The sequence below is a fragment of the Takifugu flavidus genome, chromosome 7 (assembly GCF_003711565.1).
Source record: "Takifugu flavidus isolate HTHZ2018 chromosome 7, ASM371156v2, whole genome shotgun sequence".
In the NCBI taxonomy this organism is placed as follows: Eukaryota; Metazoa; Chordata; class Actinopteri; order Tetraodontiformes; family Tetraodontidae; genus Takifugu; species Takifugu flavidus.
In genome coordinates this window covers 9372673-9392366 of record NC_079526.1, presented here as the reverse complement: position 1 = coordinate 9392366, position 19694 = coordinate 9372673, and the positions used below count along the sequence as shown (strand labels likewise).

At 45.5% G+C, this 19694-nt stretch overlaps 3 protein-coding genes across 7 annotated transcripts; all 3 read right to left on the bottom strand.

Annotated features, from left to right (window-relative positions):
- Positions 1–52: 52 nt before the first annotated feature.
- Positions 53–7538, bottom strand: lpar3 (lysophosphatidic acid receptor 3). Its single transcript, XM_057037134.1, has 3 exons — positions 4874–7538; positions 3630–4378; positions 53–1390 (listed from the first exon to the last, which is right to left on the bottom strand). Exons 1-3 carry the CDS (start codon positions 5266–5268, stop codon positions 1062–1064), a joined length of 1473 nt encoding a protein of 490 aa, XP_056893114.1. The 5' UTR covers positions 5269–7538; the 3' UTR covers positions 53–1061.
- On the bottom strand, positions 6407–14658 carry mcoln2 (mucolipin TRP cation channel 2). 2 transcript variants are annotated; one of them, XM_057037126.1, is made up of 14 exons: positions 14386–14658; positions 13785–13938; positions 13284–13457; positions 12576–12732; positions 12414–12492; positions 12219–12315; positions 11999–12098; positions 11367–11479; positions 11059–11208; positions 10867–10968; positions 10675–10797; positions 9003–9209; positions 8783–8919; positions 6407–7065 (listed from the first exon to the last, which is right to left on the bottom strand). In XM_057037126.1, exons 1-14 carry the CDS (start codon positions 14427–14429, stop codon positions 7041–7043), a joined length of 1662 nt encoding a protein of 553 aa, XP_056893106.1. In that variant the 5' UTR covers positions 14430–14658; the 3' UTR covers positions 6407–7040. The 2 variants fall into 2 exon arrangements, with proteins under 2 accessions (XP_056893106.1, XP_056893107.1); XM_057037127.1 differs by lacking the exons at positions 6407–7065; positions 8783–8919 and having other exon boundaries at positions 9142–9267.
- Positions 14659–14882: 224 nt separating this feature from the next.
- clcc1 (chloride channel CLIC-like 1) lies at positions 14883–19345 on the bottom strand. 4 transcript variants are annotated; one of them, XM_057037122.1, is made up of 12 exons: positions 19215–19345; positions 18878–19125; positions 18659–18766; positions 18263–18373; positions 17941–18162; positions 17713–17853; positions 17534–17633; positions 17060–17157; positions 16815–16961; positions 16191–16730; positions 16042–16074; positions 14883–15805 (listed from the first exon to the last, which is right to left on the bottom strand). In XM_057037122.1, the coding sequence occupies exons 2-12, from the start codon at positions 19007–19009 to the stop codon at positions 15671–15673; spliced, it is 1767 nt and encodes a 588-aa protein (XP_056893102.1). In that variant the 5' UTR covers positions 19010–19125; positions 19215–19345; the 3' UTR covers positions 14883–15670. The 4 variants fall into 4 exon arrangements, with proteins under 4 accessions (XP_056893102.1, XP_056893103.1, XP_056893104.1 ...); XM_057037123.1 differs by having other exon boundaries at positions 18878–19102; positions 19215–19297; XM_057037124.1 differs by lacking the exons at positions 16042–16074; positions 19215–19345.
- Positions 19346–19694: the final 349 nt, after the last annotated feature.

Genomic DNA, 19694 nt, shown 5'->3' with positions numbered 1-19694 from the left:
TTAGCGCCAGCATAGGCCCAACGAGACCGACAGATTCCACTGGAAACTTCAGTCGCGTTCTCATTAATAGTTTATTTGTGTATTTTAACAAAAAAAAAAAGCACATGTACAATACAAGTTCTGTGAGGGGATGAAATCACACTTACACCTACAATTTTTACTTCACATAGCTGAATGCCATCCTTTTAAATTAACCTGTTACTCACGTTTATGTGCCGTTTCCAGAAATCGTCTGTACATTTTTCTGTTCAGCACACAGGAATGACACAACTGTAAAATTAGGCACCTACAAAGAGACTTTGTAATGAAGTGCGCCTCGCTACAAGGCCTATAAATAACTTTAGTCCATAATCACTAACTGTAAACCTGTGGCAGGCCAGAAAACAGAACTGCTGTGATGTCATGCTTTGCAGCGGCTCGGAGCCAAGTCATCCGAATCCACGTGCACTTGTCAGCAGTAAAGTTAGTGGAAGGTTGGGTCTCTTCATGAATGCTCTCTTTGGATCTCAGACTGATCTGAAGCTCTTCAGCCTGTTGCCAACGTGTTACAACCCCTGCGTCGTCAGGTGGACCGCACAAAGCTGCGGTGAGGACAAGGTCGTCTCCGAGGTGCAGGGGGGAAGAGTTTAAGGGGAAAAGAAAGGAGCCACGCTGTCATCCATTTACCGGACAGGCATCCCTTCTTTACACAAGAGGTGATGTCTTCACCTCTTCTTGCAAAGAAAGGGTAACTTGACATGTACAGACAGAAGGTTTACAGTATTTTTCTAGTTTTAAACTAGAAAACTTCCCCTTCCCAGCAACAAGTTACAGGTTGTAGACACAAAAATGTCAACAAACAGAACTGTACCACTGTTCTTCAAACCTGGAACAAAAAGTTTAAATAAGCAACAGGATATCACACAGGAAGTTGAGCAGGATGGATATGTCAGGAATTATGCGCAGCTCAAACATCGACCCATAAGACCAGAAACCAGGGTTTAGTCTTTGAGGGGCACTCCAATCTGTATCGGCCAGCCGGAGGCGCACAAAAGTTCTGAAAAGCGGTTCCAGTTCTGTCTTCATGTGTGGAGATTGTCCTTTTCCTCCTCTTTTGTCTCCTCGGAGGGGAACTGGCTGTTGCCCGTGTCCTGACCCGAGCTGTGTGGCCTGATGTTCGCCCTCATCGACCGCTGCCGCCGCGTGCCGCTCCGGATGCAGCGCATCAGGTTCTTGAAGGTGGTCCACATTTCCTCGTCCTTGTAGGAATAGATGCAGGGGTTCATGACGGAGTTGAGCACCGCCAGCAGCAGCAGCCAGCGCTTCAGCTTCATGACGTTACAGGTGCGGCAGTTGAGGCCGTCCATCAGGAGAACAACCAGGCCGGGGGTCCAGCAGAACACGAAGGCGCCTGCAACAGATCACACACAGTTAGGTTGGACTTTAGGGGTTCTTCAGGGGCGGGGCTTAGTTAATGAAAATTCCTAGCAGGAAAAAATGCCAGGAAATGGCAGTGAAAAAGGGGCTATGTGGGAGCCTGATCAAAAAGTGACCTTGGTTGGGTTTTATTTACTTGTCTACATTAAACCAGGCAACAGATCATATCTACATTTGCTGGGGATACCATAATTTTCTTGAACAAATGAATTTCCACAGAACCCAGTGCAACCAAGAGACGATGATTAGGACAGCGTGACTGGCTGGGTTGTCACACGTTAGGTAACCAGAGCCAATCTATGTAACTTGTTTAACTGGTACAGGATCAGATATTTTATGTTGTCTTAGACAAATTAGGTTTGCGAACACCATAAAACTTATAACTCCCGGGCAATGAGATGGAGCTTTTCAAACGGAGCCCTCCCAGTCTGATTACACACTGATGCAAGAACAGAGAGGTAATCAAAAACAAACAAAAGCTAATAAAAAACGGTCAAAACAACTTCTGGAGGTATATTAATTTATTGCTGTTTGTTTTAATTGGCACTGATCTGTCACCATCTCTGTTTTGCTTGGTCACTATTACAGTTAAACTCTAGCACAATATGTTCTTAAATATTAGCGCAAATCCAAAGGAGCTGTTTGGTTTAAGTGCTGCACGGGATTGGCCAAATGGTCCTTATGTGGATTGACCCATCTCCCGCTGCTTTGTTGACCCACCGAAGTGGCTTCTTACTGCCCAAAACTGTTGCGTGGGTGAAGAGCTCCCCTTCGAAAGTGCAGCCAAAGTTTCCCGCTTCCTCTCGGAGCTTCACATGAGGATTAACCGTCAAACAAGCAGAAGCAGGTAAAGAATGCAAAGACTGGGACCTTCTGCTCTTAATGCCGCTCTTATTTGGTAAATAATATGGTGGAACCAGCCAACCGTTCTTCTATTTTAAACATGTTTGGGCACAAAAGGGAGCAACCAAGAGGGACGAGACTAGGCTACATGCTGAGACTTGCCCACTGACTGATGTTGTATTCTCGAGCACGTCTGCAGAAGAGAAACAAATGCTCTTCCACGCGGCTCTCCTACCCATGCACAGGCACATGTGTGGCGAAAATTAGGGGATCCGCTCCATTTTCACAGCTAATTCTGATGCATTTCTGATGCTCCTTCCGTTTCTTGAATTAATCTCCCCTTTGAACACGTAATACAGCAACTTACATGTGCTCATTTAAACATTTAATGATCTGAATTACAGAGTAGTGGAGCCGAATTAAAAGGCATAGGCCCATTCTTCACTTCCTTTATTTTCTATTCCAGCGCTCATTCCTTCTTATATTGCATTGAACCGGAATTGTGGCTCACACGTCTATGAACTGGTTTTCCCAGGTAATGTTGCTGCCTGGAAAGACTGGGAACATTCCCCGTCAAGATCAAGAGATCCATCTGTTCTACAGGTTTTGCCCTTGGTGACCTGAGGGACACATTTTCTGTGCAGGCGTTCCTGGATAAAGAATGTGGACTTGAACTGCCAGTAAAGGAGTAGTGTGCAGAATGGGATGAACAGTAAACAGAAGCCGAGGCACAGAACATGGAGTGCCATCTAAAAAGGTCAAGAACTCTAAAAGGCGGCTGTGCACACTCGCTCCAGCTGGCTCATGGGTAATTGAAGGATGAAACCGAACACGGTCAATACTGATGAGCCCCTCTTGAGAAAGTCTGCTGCTGAGGTTGCACAAACTTTGCATTAGCACCTCATCCAGAGCAGGATATCTGAGCGCCCCATCTCTAATGAAAATGCATGAGATCCAGGAGGAAACTCAAGACTTTCTAGGCTTTCATAACGATGAACACAGAGCCTCTGTCGGATTCAACGGTTGAATTACAGACCGGGAACTAAATCTGTGTTTTAGCTGTTGGGGCAAACAATGAACTTTATAACAAATGCACTTCCTGTCCCTTGTGCTGCCCTCGGTGCTTTCTTTTGTCAGGACAACACTGGCCCGAGTGACTCAGTCTACTTCCTGGATTAATATTAACTATCGCGCGCACACACACACACACACACACACACACCACACACACACACACACACACACACACACACACACACACACACACACACACACACACACACACACACACACACACACACACACACACACACACACAGCAGCTGGAATTCTCTGTTGCTTCATTAATTCCATCATTTCTCTACACTCACCCAGCACCACCATGACCGTCTTGATCAGCTTGATGGGCGTCCTCTTGCGGTTTATGGAGCTGCTGGTGTTTGGCATCAGCACCGACGTCTTCCTCTTGACGTAGGTGTAGATCCTCATGTAGATGACCACCATCACCAGGAACACCACCAGGTTCGACACGGACCAGAAGATCAGGTAGCTCCTGCTGAAGACGGGGGCCAGCTGGGAGCAGTCGCTCAGGTTGCAGATGCAGTTCCAGCCCAGACTGGGCACGGCGCCCATGAAGATGGAGATGGCCCACACCATCACAATCAGCAGGGTCACCCTCCTCTTCGTCAGGTTGCTGTGAACTTTCCAGTTCATGATGGAGATGTAGCGCTCCAGGGCAATCACCAGCAGGTTAGACAGCGACGCCGACAGACTGACGTCCAGGAGACCCTGGCGGAATAGGTATCCCTTAACGGTGAGGGTCCGGGACACCTCCCCCGTGTTAAACATGAGGTACACGTACGCTATCCCAGCCAGGAAGTCTGAGGCGGCCAGGTTGGCGAGGAGATAGTAGAAAGGGTAGTGAAACCTCTTATTGGTGATGACGGCAGCGATGACCATGGCGTTGGACAACAGGATGAAGCAGCAGAAGAAGGAGCCCACCACTTGCATCAGGATGAGTTGAGCTTGGTCCCATTTATCGTTCGCACCGCTGTTGTTGTAGAAGAAGCCCATGGACTCGTTATAGTGACAGCTGAGGTTCTGCTGCGCCATTGTCAGCCTGGGGAGTAGAGAGAGTTGCTGCATTGTTCATCTAGCTTTAAGCGTTTTTCCTCCCAACAAGAACAAACAAATAGAACAGCAACAGTCAACAACATCAGTGAGGTTAAAATTAAATCATTTTAAAATCTTTTTAAAAGACTATTGTACCAATAGGGAGTTGAAAAATACACCGATTAAACATTCAAATTCCACCACTGCTGACGTGCAACTATAGTGGAGCCTATAAATCCTGCACTTTAAACAACGTTAAACCCTCCGAAACATCCCCTTAGGTAAAAAGCGATTAACAATGTTGTAAAAAATTAAGATTTCCACGTAAGTTTCTCTTCCTTTATTATGTAATTACTTTCAGCACAACCCGTCCGACCAGAGCGCGGACCCGACGAAGAGAAGCCAAAGCGCAAACCAAAAATATTCAACATAAATGCAGAACGAAAGGTATGGTCGTTAGAAGCCAAGGAAAGGTTCGGACGGGAAGGTTCGGACGGTTTACCTGCGGGGGCGCACCGTCCGTGGAAGCTCACAGGAGCGCAAGTTGCGAAATCGACGCTGGAGGCTTGAACATGGTCTTTTCCCAGCTGCAGCTGCAGCCGCAGCAGCTCCACCGAGGTGACAGACAACAGTGAGGAAGACGAGCCGAGCCTCTTCCCTACAACCTCTGCTCGGTGACGTCGCGGGCGTGGCCGCCCCCGGTCCACTCACGTGTGGATTCCTCACGTTGCAATTAAAAAAGGGGCTCCATTTATTCTTTGGAATAGCAATTGTTACAAACTCCTTTTTCAGTTTTGAAATAGATGTAGTCGAATGAAAATGGAAGCAGAGAAAAAAAATAAAAACACACATTGGTAAGAAACTATTAGTTAATACAGTCTTGGGGAATAAATTCATTCAAAGAGGCTCCAGAGAAACTATAATACCGTGCAAATTTCAGCTTTATCACTGGCTCTAGAACTATTTTTCTGTTATGGGTGTTATGGTCACACGGTTACTAAATCAAAGATTAGTTAAGTTAGTTAATGTTTGTGCTTTTGCGCAAATCTACCAACAGAGGGCGATGTAGGCGGTTTATTACTACACCAATCTTTATTTCCAGTCCAATGGTTGGATTGGTTTTTGCCTGTGCAAGAGCCAAGTTGTCACAAATGGATGTTTTTCATGTTGACCGGGCTTTTTCCTTTAGTGGAAGACCCATATTTTTAATATCTTGTGCTCAATATTTCTCTATGAAAAGGCCAACTTAATGGCACTTATCCATAGTAACACAGAGCACAACGCTCAAGTACATGGATGCACCGGGACCACTTCACTTTTTAAGGACATCAGAAACCCTATGGTGACTGTCGAGGGACAAAATTAAGGTTTTCACAATTGCATATGCCAGTATTTCCATTCTTGAGGCGTTTTGAAAAAGCACTCAATGAGTTATCAAACAAGTCACACCCAAGTCTTCCTGTCCCTGCTATGCTTAATGTAGCATCCACATAGGGGCACAAATCCCCCAAAAAGAGGCTCTTGTTGTTGATGGTGTGTATCATTACTACTGAATTTCAACTGAGGAGTCATGCTTCAGCTTGCCTCAACAATTGATGAGGATGATGATCAGACTGACTCATACTGTAGTTCTGATGACATTACCAAGAACCCCACAATTACACAATCCCGGCGCTGCTCCAAATGTAGGTCAGAGTACGATCGCAGTTGTGCCAGCTACCACCATAAATCTTTATAATCAGCCAGGAAGCACTTTGCCTGATGCTCATCTTGACTATTAGTACGTTAAGTGTGAATTTTTCTATCAAAAGGGGGGGTTAGAGGGGAAATATTGAGCATGAAGAGGAAGTCTTAATAAGGCTCATCCATTCATGTTATCCGAGATCAGAATCTACAAGCTGTTAAGCAACCGAGATCGTATCAACAGTGCAACAGAATTCTTCTTTGGAGGATTTCCACTTATCCAGTGTGCTGCTCCGTTTTTTCATTAAACACTATACACAATTCTAAAAACTGGCTGCCAGCAGCGAGATCATGGATTTTAGTACAAAATTTATTTGCGTGACTGAACCAACACTTATAAAAACATCCATCTCTGTAAATCACATTTCTATAGTCACTACCATCAACCAGATAAACTCCGGTTCTTTGCACCAACTCATTTATGACAGGAACTAATGAAACGGGCAGAAAACATCCATAGACAGTAACCAAGACGATGACCCGGCGGGGTCTGACTCGATGACCTGACAAGCTCTCCAATAGCCCTTTGCATATTTGAACCGACCATAAACATGCAAATAAATCATCTTTGCTTCATAATTGCCAACAGTGTGGGGCAAAAGGAGCCGCTCTGGTCCAGCGCGGAGTAATGAGCTATAAGGCCAGAGCTGCAGACAATTGCAGGAAACGTTGTCCTGTGAATGCAGACTTCACAAAGGCCCTGTAGACTTGTCAACAGCACGCTGAACTTTAGTGGACCCCACTTCTCCGTATTCAGTTCCCATCGATTCAAAACTTCACGTTTCAGGTCCGACAGAGGGCAGTTTCACAGAGGCCATTGCCGTGGCCTCCTGCGGCCAGATCCCGACGCAAAACCTCAGAGGATTACGTGACCTTCAATCCCAGCCCGAGTCCTGGGCCCGCCGTCCTCCTGGGGCACGAGCTGATCAGTCGTCCTGGTTTCCACAGTCCCTGCAAACGCAATCAGAACAGAAATAAACGTTAAAGCGAGCAGAGATGCAGTTTAGCGATGTCATCGGTGTGTTGAAGTGCATCAAACTGGGATCAGAAGCCAGCTGTCGGGACACTAAACGCCCTCATCAGCGCGATACTGGACTTGTTCTGGGCCCGCATCCCACGCAGCTTCGCCTCAGAGCACAGAGTTTATTCAAAGGTTTCCTGCTTCGACAAACTGTTGCTATGGAGATAATCCTGTTACACATCTGATTCACCTCGGACAGATTACCAGCACACCTCGTTATTGTACAAGCTTCAACCTGGACGGACGATTTGGCTCCAAAACAACAAGGACAACAAAGGTTCTGGATTTCTTCCTTCCTCATACACAAACATTAGCTACAGAAGCACCTTCCTGTTGCATTAGTTTCCTCTGATCTCAACTATCTGCACAGTGAAATGCTGGCTTTATCCAACCCCACAGATGCACCTGAGAGGTTTATTAATTTAGCTTTTTAGGGCTGTCTCACATTTGAGCAATTTCAGATCCGCTTCCAAACCCACATCATTCTGAGGTCCACATTTGACAAACCGGTTCTAAATAATGGGGTTTTTAATCCCAACCAGAGGGCGGCTCTTAACCACCTCCTGCACTTACCGACTCCAGCGGGAGAAAATGGCAGGAAGAGGCTAATTGTATGCAGATAAAATTTCATCCTTTAAGTGAGTTTACTGAGAATGGTGATCTAATTTTTGTGTCATTTGAGAGTACTCGACGGCAGAGAGTCGGGTCATCTCCGAGAGCTTGTGTAGTCAGCCATCAGAGGTTTCGCTGGTGAGCATTAATGGATAATGAGTGTATAACGGGAAGGAAACCTCCTTAATACACCCAGAGCAGGAAAACAGGACTGTGGGATGTGAGAAAGTAGACACCCACACCCAATTTTGGTCTCTGATTAACCTAATATTTGCTTTTTCTTGACTGGGAGGGGGACAGGAGGGCCGGGAGTAAACCCACATCGGCACTGGAGAACATCCAGAAAGCCCCGAACAGGAACTGAACCCAGAACTTTCTTCTTACAAGGAGACCAAAAGTCTGTTCACATTTAAAAGGTTTTACTGAAGCGGGAACATGAAAATTCCATGAATGCAGAAGCAAAAGCTCACAACTCGAACCGCAACTGTGCAGATTGTAGACGAGGTTTTCCTGCATTCAAAAAGCTGTCTTTTTTAAAATGCTAAATAGGAAGCTGAAACCACTGAAATGGTTAAATGCAATGACGAGGAAGCGGGGAAGAGGGTGGTGCAGGTGGGGGGGTTCCTCCCAGTGCAAAGCCTCCGCTCTCTTTCCCCATCGCTGGGTGTGTCTCACCACTAATTTCATCGCAAGCATGAAGCAGGCCGCAGAGAGGAGGAAACTCTGCTCTAGTATGCTGGCGACCGAGTGGCTCATGGAGGAGGAAGGAACTGAAAACAGGGACGGGAAAACGTTCCTGCTCAGAAGTGCGGTTGACACGGTTCCCCTCCAAAAATGCTAGAATGCTGCTCTGTCGTGTTTCTACAGGAGCCCAAAAGGGACAAACGTGGATTACTCCTCAGCTATGATCCATTTTCAAAGACTGAATTCCCAGAAAGAACAACAGGGCCAAACGATTGTGTTTGCAGAGCGCTGTTTCCTGCTTCCTAATTAGCATCATCATTTAATCAGATGAAAGCACAAGTGCAAACACACCGTCTCCAGCAGCAGAAGACAGAAAAGCTGTCATGGGCGACTGTTCCGTGGCTCTCCAGCATATCAGAACTCTCCAGCTGTTCCATCAGAAACTTCTGCAGGTCCGTCAGTGGCAACCCCTTCTTATGGTAGTGTTGCTGAAACAGGGGAAGGAAACATGTTTAACTAAATAAATCGACAACATTCAACGCTCAAAAGTGAGACTTTAGATTTAAGGCACCTTGACGGTTTCATAAGAGTCGGTGATGAGGGCGATGAAGAGCGACAACACCATGTAGATGAACATTGAGATGAAAGAGTAGAGGTACGCCCGACTGAAGAACCACACCAGGGTGTTCTTCGCCTTCAGCTGGGCGAAGGTGGCGAACATGTCGTCGCCGTTCAGGAGCGAGAACAGACACTCGGCCACACGACTCAGCTGCTCAAACTGGAGGGACGGAGCAGAAACGGATGTCACTGTCGTTTTCTTTCTGAGCGGAATTTCTCTTTGTGTTTGAAGCAAAAAGAAACAATAAAACTTCTTCAGAATCTAAATAAATGAGAAATGCAAAAACGGAGGTGCGTTCAGATGGTAAACACCTGGTTTAATATTGCATGCAAGTTAAGTTTTGAGTCCAGATTTCCTGATTTTGGCTACCCCCCCCCCCCCCCCCCCCCCCATTCCAGGAGACGAGAGGCTGAAAAGAACTGATAAATATGAACAACAAAACAAAGACAGATGGCTGAGGAGCACGAAGGGGATCAAAACAGTGTTTATCCAGAAAGCGATGGTATCTTAATACAACGTTCCGCTGCAACCAAACAGATCCAGTTCACTGCACTTGAAGACGTGTGGGATGAGAAGTCCGAGGACATCCTCTGTTTATCCCTCTGCTAAATACACAAATTACAGTGGACTCCCCCTGTCACCATAGTCCAATATTATTACACGAGGAACTGAAAATGGTTTCAGGAACTCTCACTCTCAGTTCCACAAGCACTAAAGAACACAAGCAGCACGGCGTTCCACCTGAGGTACAAGCTCAAAGAGTCATGTACAAATGTTCACATGTCGACCACGGACCAGCAACCTCCAATAAAGAGACCTGAAACTCCCAGCAAACACCCCCCCCCCCCCCCCCCCCCCCAAACCTATTTGGCAGATGTTAGAGGGGCTAACATCTGCCTCTGCCACAGCAGGAACACTCGCCTAGTTTAAACTCCCCCTCCACACCGCCACTTCCGTAAATAATTTACCTTAACAGGCAAACATTCGCATCCTATACAGTTGAAATGATGAGCGTGCGCAAAAAGTGTGCAATTCTTGCTTGAAATTCAGACGACACATGCAGATTCTGGGGTTGTAGGGAGGCTTTTGTGGCATTTGCTTTAAAAGGAAGTAAAAATGCTTTTATGCAATTATTCTGCAAATGTGACTTTTCCCCACACCTCATTTCAGTTCTTTGCCGGTTCCATCCTCCGCCTCTGCTGATCCAAGCATGTCCAGGAAACGTTTGCTTTTAATCTGGGGCTTTCGTGCACAAAGCACATGCTGCCATCTACCGGTCACTAGTCAAACTACACTTGCGACAAGCTCGGAAAGCTTCAAAACTGAGTTTACTTATTTAAATGGGGCAAACACCCCTTAGGAAGCCTCATTTCTACAATTTTACAACGAGCAGCATTTGGAAATATGGATTTGTGATGAGCAGAGGCTCAACTCTGTGTACACAGCTCAAAGAATATTTTAATACCAACTTGCATAAACGTCTTGGATTTCGTCGTCATATTATTGTCAGCAGGTTAAAAATAGCAGCTGCAGACTCCTGGCGCTTACATCTGCAGGCTTAAACGCAGCCTTCTCTGAACCCTGACATCCACTTCTGCTGCTCTTCAGAAACCCAGCGACTCACCTTCTCGTGATAAGGGCCCAGCACGATCCAGCCGCAGAACGTGTAGCCCAGGTAAATCATGCCGGCGCAGCAGCAGAAGCGCAGGACTTTGGGAAGGGCGACTCTCATGGTCAGGATTAACACCTGCGCAGGTAAATGTCATTAAAGACTAAAAAGACAGGAAGGCGCGAGACGAGAGGCTGCGAGACTTACGTTGTATTTCTCAAAGTACCCCAGGTACCTGATGACGCTGACCCACACCAGCAGCGTGGAGGTTCCCAGGAAGATGCTGCACACATCGTAACTGGTCAGGTCCTGCGAGAGAGGAGGATGATCAGTGGAGGCTTTTCCCAGGGGTTCAGTACAGATCGCACCTTCCAGAGGGCAGCGCAGGTTTACTAGTACCTTCGCTTGTATTTCTATCTTCAGGATGGACCCAATGATGGCCAAGAGGTCGCCAACGATGACCAGCACATACCAGCCATTCAGGAACTCTTTCTGGTCGTCCTCGCACACTTTACGACCATGATTCTCCAGCAACAGCCTGGAGAACCTCTGAAGATACATCAGAGCCACTTGATTCTTTCACAGTCAAGACCGACCGATCGGATTTATAGCACGAATAAAAAGGTCCAGAGGGTTTATGAAGAGGGAAAACTCGTTCGAATGCGGGAACTCGTGTAGGGCGATGTGGTGCGGCGTGATCAACTGACCTGGAGCAGCCTGATGGCGAGTATCATGGAGCGAGCGCACAGCGTGGCTGACGTGAGGCAGACGAGGATGACGAAGAGGTCGAACATCAGGAACAAGTGCATGTTCTTTTCCGCTGCAACACAGATAGCGCGTGCACCATTACGCCGTGCACGCTCCCAGACCTGATAAACGCCAACTGAAAAATGCTTCACGGCAGCGGCAGGGTTCCTATCCTTGCGGGGACATTGAACATCGTGATCAGACACTTTAGCCATTTATTTTATCTGGACCCAAACTCAGTTTCAACTTAACATTTTTAAGAGGTCTGATCTCTATTCAGTGGTGACCTTTGGCCTCCAACAATCGTGACATCACTGGAGAACGCAAACAGGAGGGGGCGCTGTCAAAGTAAAGACAGACTCGGCTACACAAACAGCTACTGTTTTTGATTGACTGTTTTGGTGAACTTTAACTCTGCTGACTGAGTCCTGCTTGTTGCCGGCGTGTAAATAGCGTCGACACTGCATCCTGAACATAGCACACAAGCTCAGGTTATTGACCCGGTGTCAATGCTTCACTCTCAGGCCATCAAAAATCAGACAGGTCCCGACATGTATTGTAAAATCTTTACATCTAATCCAGATTCACATACCTGACCCATATATTTTCCATTCTTTGCACGCAAAGCTGGAAATCTCCAGGTATAGGAATATTTTCAACTTTCCACTGTGACAGCTGTTGTCAAAGTTTATCTAGAGACAGGAAACATCGTAGATCCGTCATCCCGACGCCAGGAAAATGCAACTCTTAATATATAATGTGATGTATTCTTCTTTAGAAGACAGGGTAGCATAAAATAGGGCCAAACGTACCGTAATGTTGAACGTGTAGCAGTCGGGCAGCTCCCGTAAACGCACCGTCTGGAGGTTGATTCCCTCCAGCTGGAAGTTGACACTGACTTCAATAAGCCTGAAAGTGAATTTAGGTCCTTAATGAAGCTTGGAGGGAAAGAAATTAAAGAAATAGTGGCAGCTATGAGAAGCGGTATAGTGATGGCTGCTGCATACCTGTAAAAATCCAGATCCAAGAAGGACGAGCTCTGCATTTTCCACTGTTTTACAGACTTTGGATCAAATGACAAACAGCCTGAGAGAAAAAGCCATACTTTCACATCCAAACTCTTTATGAAAACATGAAAGGAACGCGTTAAAGACAAGCTGACTTTTCACCTGTTTCCTGCTCAGTGTCTATTTGAAAAGGATGCTTTGAAGACTCCAGGCTCCTCTTTTTGTACAAACGCTTGCAAATGACGAGGGGCAGCGGCTTGCTGTCTTTATCTTCACTGTAGCTGATGGGGCCCACAGAAAGCTCCTCCAGCCGGCTGTACTGCAAATACCAGCCCACGATGAAGGTGAAGAAACGGTCATTTGCAGCCTTCGCACGCAACACCACGACTGCCTCCGATTATGACCAATTCTGACAGCTGGATTTTTAAGTCTCAGTTGGCTAGAACCAACACCAGCTGATGAGATCAAGAGTGGAAGAAAAGGTCCATCATAAACCAGAGGCGCCACTAATTTCATGGTTCATGGACCTCTTGATCCTGACCTTTCTGATCACGTAGAGGAAGCAGGAGACTGAAAGGACTCAACGGTCAGATGGGTTAGGGTCAGCCCTGAACGCCTCATCCAGGTTAAAACCAATCAACGATTTAATTAGCATTTGATGAACATCTTAGGTTGCTCCTCAATACTCTGATGTCTTTTTGCATGTACGCCTGTTAATCAGACTCATTTTGATCTTTTAACCCGAGCGCGTGTTAAAAACAAATCAACATAAAAACTGAAGTGGCGGCTAACGCTAAGACAGCATTAAGAGCCTTGTAAACAGTCACACCTGCAACCCCGAACCAGACAGGCAGAGTGGGCTGGACCTACCTGCTCCATGACGTAGGACACGCTGCTGTAAAAGTCCTGCTGTGTGAAGACGGACGCGCTGTAATCATCCTGATCCTCTCCTCCGTAATTCTTGATAAAGAGCTGTTTCAAGGCCATGGTGCTCTCCTCCTTATAGGAGACCACCAGCTGGTTGCTGAGACCGAACAGAATGAGCTGAAGAGGAAACAATGTACGCGTTTGAAGGTTTTATTCCCAGGAACTGAAGCCACGTTTCTCTACGCAGCAGGAGACCAGGTGTTAAATTCATTATTAATATTAATAATATAACTTAATTTGTACTGTTTTCATTTTAAGCAGCAAAAGAAAGTTAAAAAGAGAAGAGAAAACCCTCCCAAAAAATAACTGAGGAGCATTATCAGCCTGCACCACTCAGACGGGCGTGGTTTACTCATGTTCTGTGCTGATGATATGAAAGTTAGAGGAGTCAGAGAGAACAAAGGTACACAGTTTGGTTGACCTCCCGTGGCCCAGTGTACGTACTTGCGTGGTGACCATGATGATCTTTAGCACCTGCACCCCGAGCTTCCAGGGAATATGCTTCCTGGCCCGGTACTTCTCGCACGGGTTCATGAAGTAAAACCTCAGGTCATCCCTCAGGTTCTCATCTTTGAACGTGTCCTGGCTTACAGATGAACTGAAGTAGAAGGCGTGTGCCGGAAAAGCAGAAGTGAAAACTGTCATTTCATGAATTACCTTTTGAAAAGAATGACTTGTCTCAGTTGGACAACTGCAGCATTTTTGTCTCATATTTATCAGGATTCTAATTCCAATCATAGTCATAAACAGCCTGTATATAGTTTTCCTTTTTACATTAGAAACAAGCTTTGATGCTGGAGTAACACTTCCCAGTTTGCACACTGGATGTGTGTTTTTCAGCAGTCACGGCTGGAAGAACTCCATGTTTGGAGCATTCTTGAGTTCAAGGTTCACCTGAAAGCTATTTTAACAATTCCTCGACGTCTTTTCCTTCATTTCTGCCTTTTCTTCCCGGGCAACCTCACTTATTTCTAAATATGCGCCATAAATATGACCTAATCGTCACTTCGCATTTAAAAAAGGTAAAAACGCAGAAACATTGTACCTAACCGAGTTGCTCCTGTCCAGATATCGAACCAGCAGCTCCATGACTGATGGTGCACGTGTCCCCAGCAGTGAACCGACCGTGACAGTTCGCAAAAGCGCGATAGTCAAACACTGACAGCGGAGATAAACCTGCCAGCTGCGTTTGTCACTTCGCAGCCAATCAGAAGTCCAGGTTCAGGCGCGGCGACGGTTGCCAATCTGCGCTCCGGGTCCCACCGCGGGGCCACGTCTTCACTTTGCACCTGCCGGTGGAGTTGGGAGTTAAATTACGGGTTTGTTTGTCATTGTTAATGTTGTATTCGTTTATCCAGTTGATTTGAATGCAGAAGGTAAACCCCCAGAGTTGTTTAATTTTCTTCTGGTTCTAAAGGTTAATTCAGGACATGCTGGAAAGCCAACCTGATTTTGAACGACAATATGGATTTCTATAGCTGTCCAGTCAGTTAGTGTGCGTCTTTTCAGCTATTTTATACGCACACGTCCAATATTCTACACTTTTTATCAAGTCAAACATGACAAATGTATTTTATTTTTCCCATACAAATCACACACATTAAAATATCACGTTGCTCCGAATATAAAACATACAACTTGTGAAATAATTACAACCCCGTCCCTTCAGCAGGGGACACCAGCATTAGAACACACACTTTACCACTGAGAGGGCAGACATCTGCCATGAGGTTATGTTTACTTACATAACATAGCAGGTTGCTTTATGATCAAAGTCCCTTTGGAATTTGGAATATCACCAGAATTCCCTGGCAGATTATAAACATTTCCTGAACAGTTAAAAAAAAAATCAAACATTTTGCATTACTTTGCCAGCCGCAGGACTAAGACCAGTTGTCTTCCCCATTATCTGACACACCTGTGGGCAGGTGGTAAATACTAAACACCACCTCCCGGTGCAATAAATGCCGTTTTATTAATATATTATACGCATTACAGATTTTTCTATAGACTTTAACTGAATATGCGGTAGAAATTAACATGATAAAAATAAAATCTTTACAACAATAAAATTTGATACAAGAATTAGTCGATTTGTTTCTTAATCCAAGAAAAATCAAGTCCGCCGCTGCTGTGAGGGCTTCCGATGCAACTGTGGCCAGAGGCTCCTCCAAATGTCTTTGTACCATCAGGGCTCCACACAAGCAGGAAGGAGCCTTCACACACTTCAAACCTGCATCAAAATCCTAAACTGAAGCCTGCAGCATAGCAACAATCAGGAACTGCTGTGCTGAGCTCACAACATGTGCTGGTGACTGAGAGAATCTCGGTTAAGTAACGGAAGGCTCCAAGGAGCTTCCTGAATTTACTATTCTAAGGGTCTCCTGAACTGGAACCCTGACAGTTTCCACACCAGGTGTCAGTGAACCAGGGGGCAGCTCGTCTCCTTCACCAGTTCTCAGCTCCTGAAATCAAGAGAACATTGTAGTTTAACCAAAATGACACTCTTTATATCAACAAGACTGATAAATCCAGGATTATTTTTTTTAACTTTGACCAATTTTATGAGAATCTCCATGGAACAGGAAATCTATCTTTATTCTTTCTCTTATTGATCTACCATATAAGGCATATTGCCAAGGCCAGGCAAACTCAAATTACTTATCAAGATATAAATTAATGGATTATTTAGGTGATTTACCAGTTTATAGCTTGTGACCCTCCCATTGTAACGCTGAAGCAGCAATAAGCAAGACAGGAGGTTTAATCGCCATGAAAGAAAACCAACCTGATTTTGTGTGAACAGCTCCACATTTACAAAATATCAGATTTCACTGAAAAAAGCATCACCTGAATGTGTGCTCGTGAAGGCTGCTCCCCTGCTGGAGGCTTGTTTGCTCTGCTCACCTTGCCGGCTTTATCTTTAGATGCTTTTTTATTCACCGTCGCCTGTTTCGTCTGTGACTGAGGTGCATTAGAGTCGGTGGCATCGTCTTGGGTTCGGGTCTGGTTAGCGTTAGCACTAGCTCCTGTAAGCGCCTCTGGTGACTGCAGCAGCTCTTCTGAATCTGACTCGGCAGACAGACTCAGCTCTGCATCGCGCCGCTGAGCATTGGTGTCATCGCCGCTGCGCAGCATCCTCACAACCACCTTGGCTGCCTTTTCCTGGGGTCTTGTTCTCCGCTGTTGAATCTGGTTCCTGGAGGCGCTGGCAGCCAGGTGCCCCCCACGTGGCGAGATATGTTGTGTCAATTGCTCACTGTCCTGAATCTCTTGGAGATGGTACTGCGGCTGTCGTAGCTGGGGAGGAGGTGGATCCGGTTGGGGACGATGGAAAGGAGCCATGATGCCATATCGGAAGGCTCCATTCACACTTAAGTACATGAATGCCTGCAGATGAGTCACATCAACATGGTATATAAGACAAACTGTCAATTGTCTGAGCTTCAGTGCACATTTAATATGGGTTCTCACCAGTATCAAGAGCACTATAGTAGGAAATACAACAATCTGCCAGGTAACTGGTAGATCTTTGAAGAGGGCTCGAATAAAATCACTGATCCCCTCCCCAAGGTGCTTCAGTGGTTCGGTGATGACAGTGACGATGGTAACGGAGATGGCCTAAAGAGAAGTAGAGATTCATTATTGATTCCATTAAAACTATGATAGATTTCTATTTATTGTTCAATAACAAATGCTGTGGAAGAAACGGTTGTCACCTTGGTTGGAGGCACCAGCAGAAGAGGGTTGACATAGATGACTTCATAGTATTTTTTACAGGGGTCATCCTGTAAAGTCCATGTGCTTCTGTACAGCTCTGCAAGAAACAGCCGAAAGCCTCGTGTCACTGTGGGTACGACCTGCGGACACTACTTGCACAAGATCAGACACAACACACAACATGTAATGTTAGCATATAACGAGTCCAAAACATCCCTCGGGAGAGGGTGGAGACCACAGGAAAAGAGAGAAAGCAAAGAAAAGATAACTGGTCTTTGTTTTTTTTTGCAACACTGCGCTGTGAACAGGTGACTGTTTGCTAACAAGCCAACTAGCTCAGCTCCACACTTGGTTATCTGTGTGGATTCTGTTCTACAAGTCAGAAGTAAAATTGAGAATTATTGAAAAAAAACAACTGAAGAAAACTCTAAGCTTTTCTCAATATGAGGCCTAAATCTGTTTAAATCTCTCACCTTTCAGATTGTCATACCAGTTGTAGTTCTTCAGCCCGGTGCATTTTTCACTGATGCCTTCCAGCTTCGCCATGTTCTTTTGGTGTTCAGCAAAAGCAATCTGATAAAAACAATACAAATAATACAAATCTGTCTGTTTTAATGGAACAGAAATACAAAAGTCATAGCTTATTCTTCACCTTGTACAAGTAGAACCAGTTCCAGATTATACTGACAAAAAAGCACAAAACAAACAGCCTTCCCAGCAGAGTGCACCACGGTACCCGCGACCACAGCTGGGTGCTGACGATGGCCACCATGAGCAGGACACCCAGCCCCAACTGGAACATAAACACAGGGGACCTTTAGAAAATGACTGGGGAAAATGCACAGCCATGTGTGATTATTGGGGTTGATGAGTGCATTACCTTTAACACTGTGTCAAGCTCGATGCCAAAGGCGTCTTCGAAGTGCCACTTCCACGCTTCATAGTCATGTGGTTTGAGATCCACCAGTATCTGGCTGACAGCGTTGTCCAGAGCTCCTGTTCTCCAGCTCTCCTCACCTTCCAGAAGGGTCTGGATTTCAGCCATGGACTGTCTGGACAGTTTAATTTTGCCATCATAGAGGCCATCTGTAGAATCAGTGGGCTGAGAAACAAAGGAGAAATATACTAAAAATTACACAATTACACATTTTACAGGTGTTACACTACATGCTCAAGAATAGCCATGATAAATGTCCACTTACCACACCAACTCTTTCTACTTCTTTCAGAAGTCTGCGAAGGAATCGCTTGAACACCGGAGTGCATGTAGGCTGCTGCGACAAGGCTTTAATTCTCTTGTTCTGTTCGTCGATCTATAAAATAACAGAATTCATGACACATGGCACTGGTATGTTTAAAAGCTGTTTCAGTGTTGTTCTCTAACTCATCCAAACAATAAAGACACATGAGCATGAAAGAAGTATTTAAGATCTGTTTGAAATGTATACAAATTACATTCTTTAAAATATTTGATGCACCACCTGAAGGTGCAGAGAAAGATTGGAGAGATTTAAGTGCACCTTCTCCTCTGGAGACTGTGCTTTAAGTGTATAATATAGTATATTATACTCAAAAACTTTCAATCTAAACTTAATAACCTGTTTCTGTAGTTCCATTAACTTTCTGACACAGTGGGCGTCTGCTGGCTGCCCGGAGTCTGGAGTGTGTTCTCTTCTTTTAGTTGGCACATTGGGGTAGTTTGCAGACTGCAGGACATGCATGAACACATACATGGACAGTGCACGTCATGGCTTTGGTGTAACAGTAATGATTGCAAATGAACCTTAATGCAAATAAATTAAGAGAAATCAGCCAACCTCCACGGGCTTCTTCATCGTTTTGGTGCTTGGATCGTAGTTGATCATATCATAAGGGTCTATCCATTCATCATCATGGACCTGCTCTCCCACGACTGTCAGCGCCAGGCTCACCAAAACCACCCACCGCATCCTAGCACGGAGATTGTGGTACACTATCCGGCAGCCTGGCTAAATTGGCGAGTGGGCCGTTGGCAACGATTGCAAATAAAGTGAAAGTAACCGCTGACAACAAAAAGGAGTCAACACTGTAAATAAAATAAAGAGTATGTAAGAGAATGTAAAAGCAATTCACACAGAAATAGAAACAGAAATAAAAGGTTCAGCCAATCAATACCTAGATACGGACCGCTGTCGGTACAGAACAGAATCTGCTCGGGATCCACAATTGGCTCGGGTAGCGGCGCTTACAGATGACGTCATTATCTTCGTATTTATTGGCGTGTTGCAACAATGACTTTAAACGAGTATACCGCCACCTGCTGTATCGGAGTGGGCAACGTAGACGTCAGGTTTTGTGATGGTCGTTACGGCAGTGACCGTTGAACCAAAGACTCTATTTGTAGTGTCTGTTTCTCCCCAAAACTCTGCATTCTTACAATAAATTACACATGCATGGAGTTTGTACTGGAGTCGACGCAATGCCCAAGCGAGTGTCGTGTATTGAAAGCTTCTACAACAGAGAACTTGTTTTAAACTAGTCTAATAAGTTCAACACCAAAACGGTACCACCCCAATACCCCCACAGAACCAAGGACGAGACAAGAGTTGCCCTCTTTAATACCCTCTGATCGGGAACCAGCTCCACAATATTTAT

Excerpts from the sequence above, each read along its gene's own strand:
- lpar3 (XM_057037134.1), bottom strand. The coding sequence starts at position 5,268 with ATGAATTTATTCCCCAAGACTGTATTAACTAATAGTTTCTTACCAATG. Across the intron at positions 4,379-4,873 it reads CGGACGGTGCGCCCCCGCAG|GCTGACAATGGCGCAGCAGA; the intron begins GTAAACCGTCCG and ends TCTACTCCCCAG. Across the intron at positions 1,391-3,629 it reads GACGGTCATGGTGGTGCTGG|GCGCCTTCGTGTTCTGCTGG; the intron begins GTGAGTGTAGAG and ends GATCTGTTGCAG.
- mcoln2 (XM_057037126.1), bottom strand. The coding sequence starts at position 14,429 with ATGGAGCTGCTGGTTCGATATCTGGACAGGAGCAACTCGGTTAG. Across the intron at positions 12,099-12,218 it reads GCTACACGTTCAACATTACG|ATAAACTTTGACAACAGCTG; the intron begins GTACGTTTGGCC and ends TCCTGTCTCTAG. Across the intron at positions 9,210-10,674 it reads TGGGCCCTTATCACGAGAAG|TTTGAGCAGCTGAGTCGTGT; the intron begins GTGAGTCGCTGG and ends CCGTCCCTCCAG.
- clcc1 (XM_057037122.1), bottom strand. The coding sequence starts at position 19,009 with ATGCGGTGGGTGGTTTTGGTGAGCCTGGCGCTGACAGTCGTGGGAGAG. Across the intron at positions 17,158-17,533 it reads CTGGTATGACAATCTGAAAG|AGCTGTACAGAAGCACATGG; the intron begins GTGAGAGATTTA and ends TGTTTCTTGCAG. Across the intron at positions 16,962-17,059 it reads TGCTGGTGCCTCCAACCAAG|GCCATCTCCGTTACCATCGT; the intron begins GTGACAACCGTT and ends ACTTCTCTTTAG.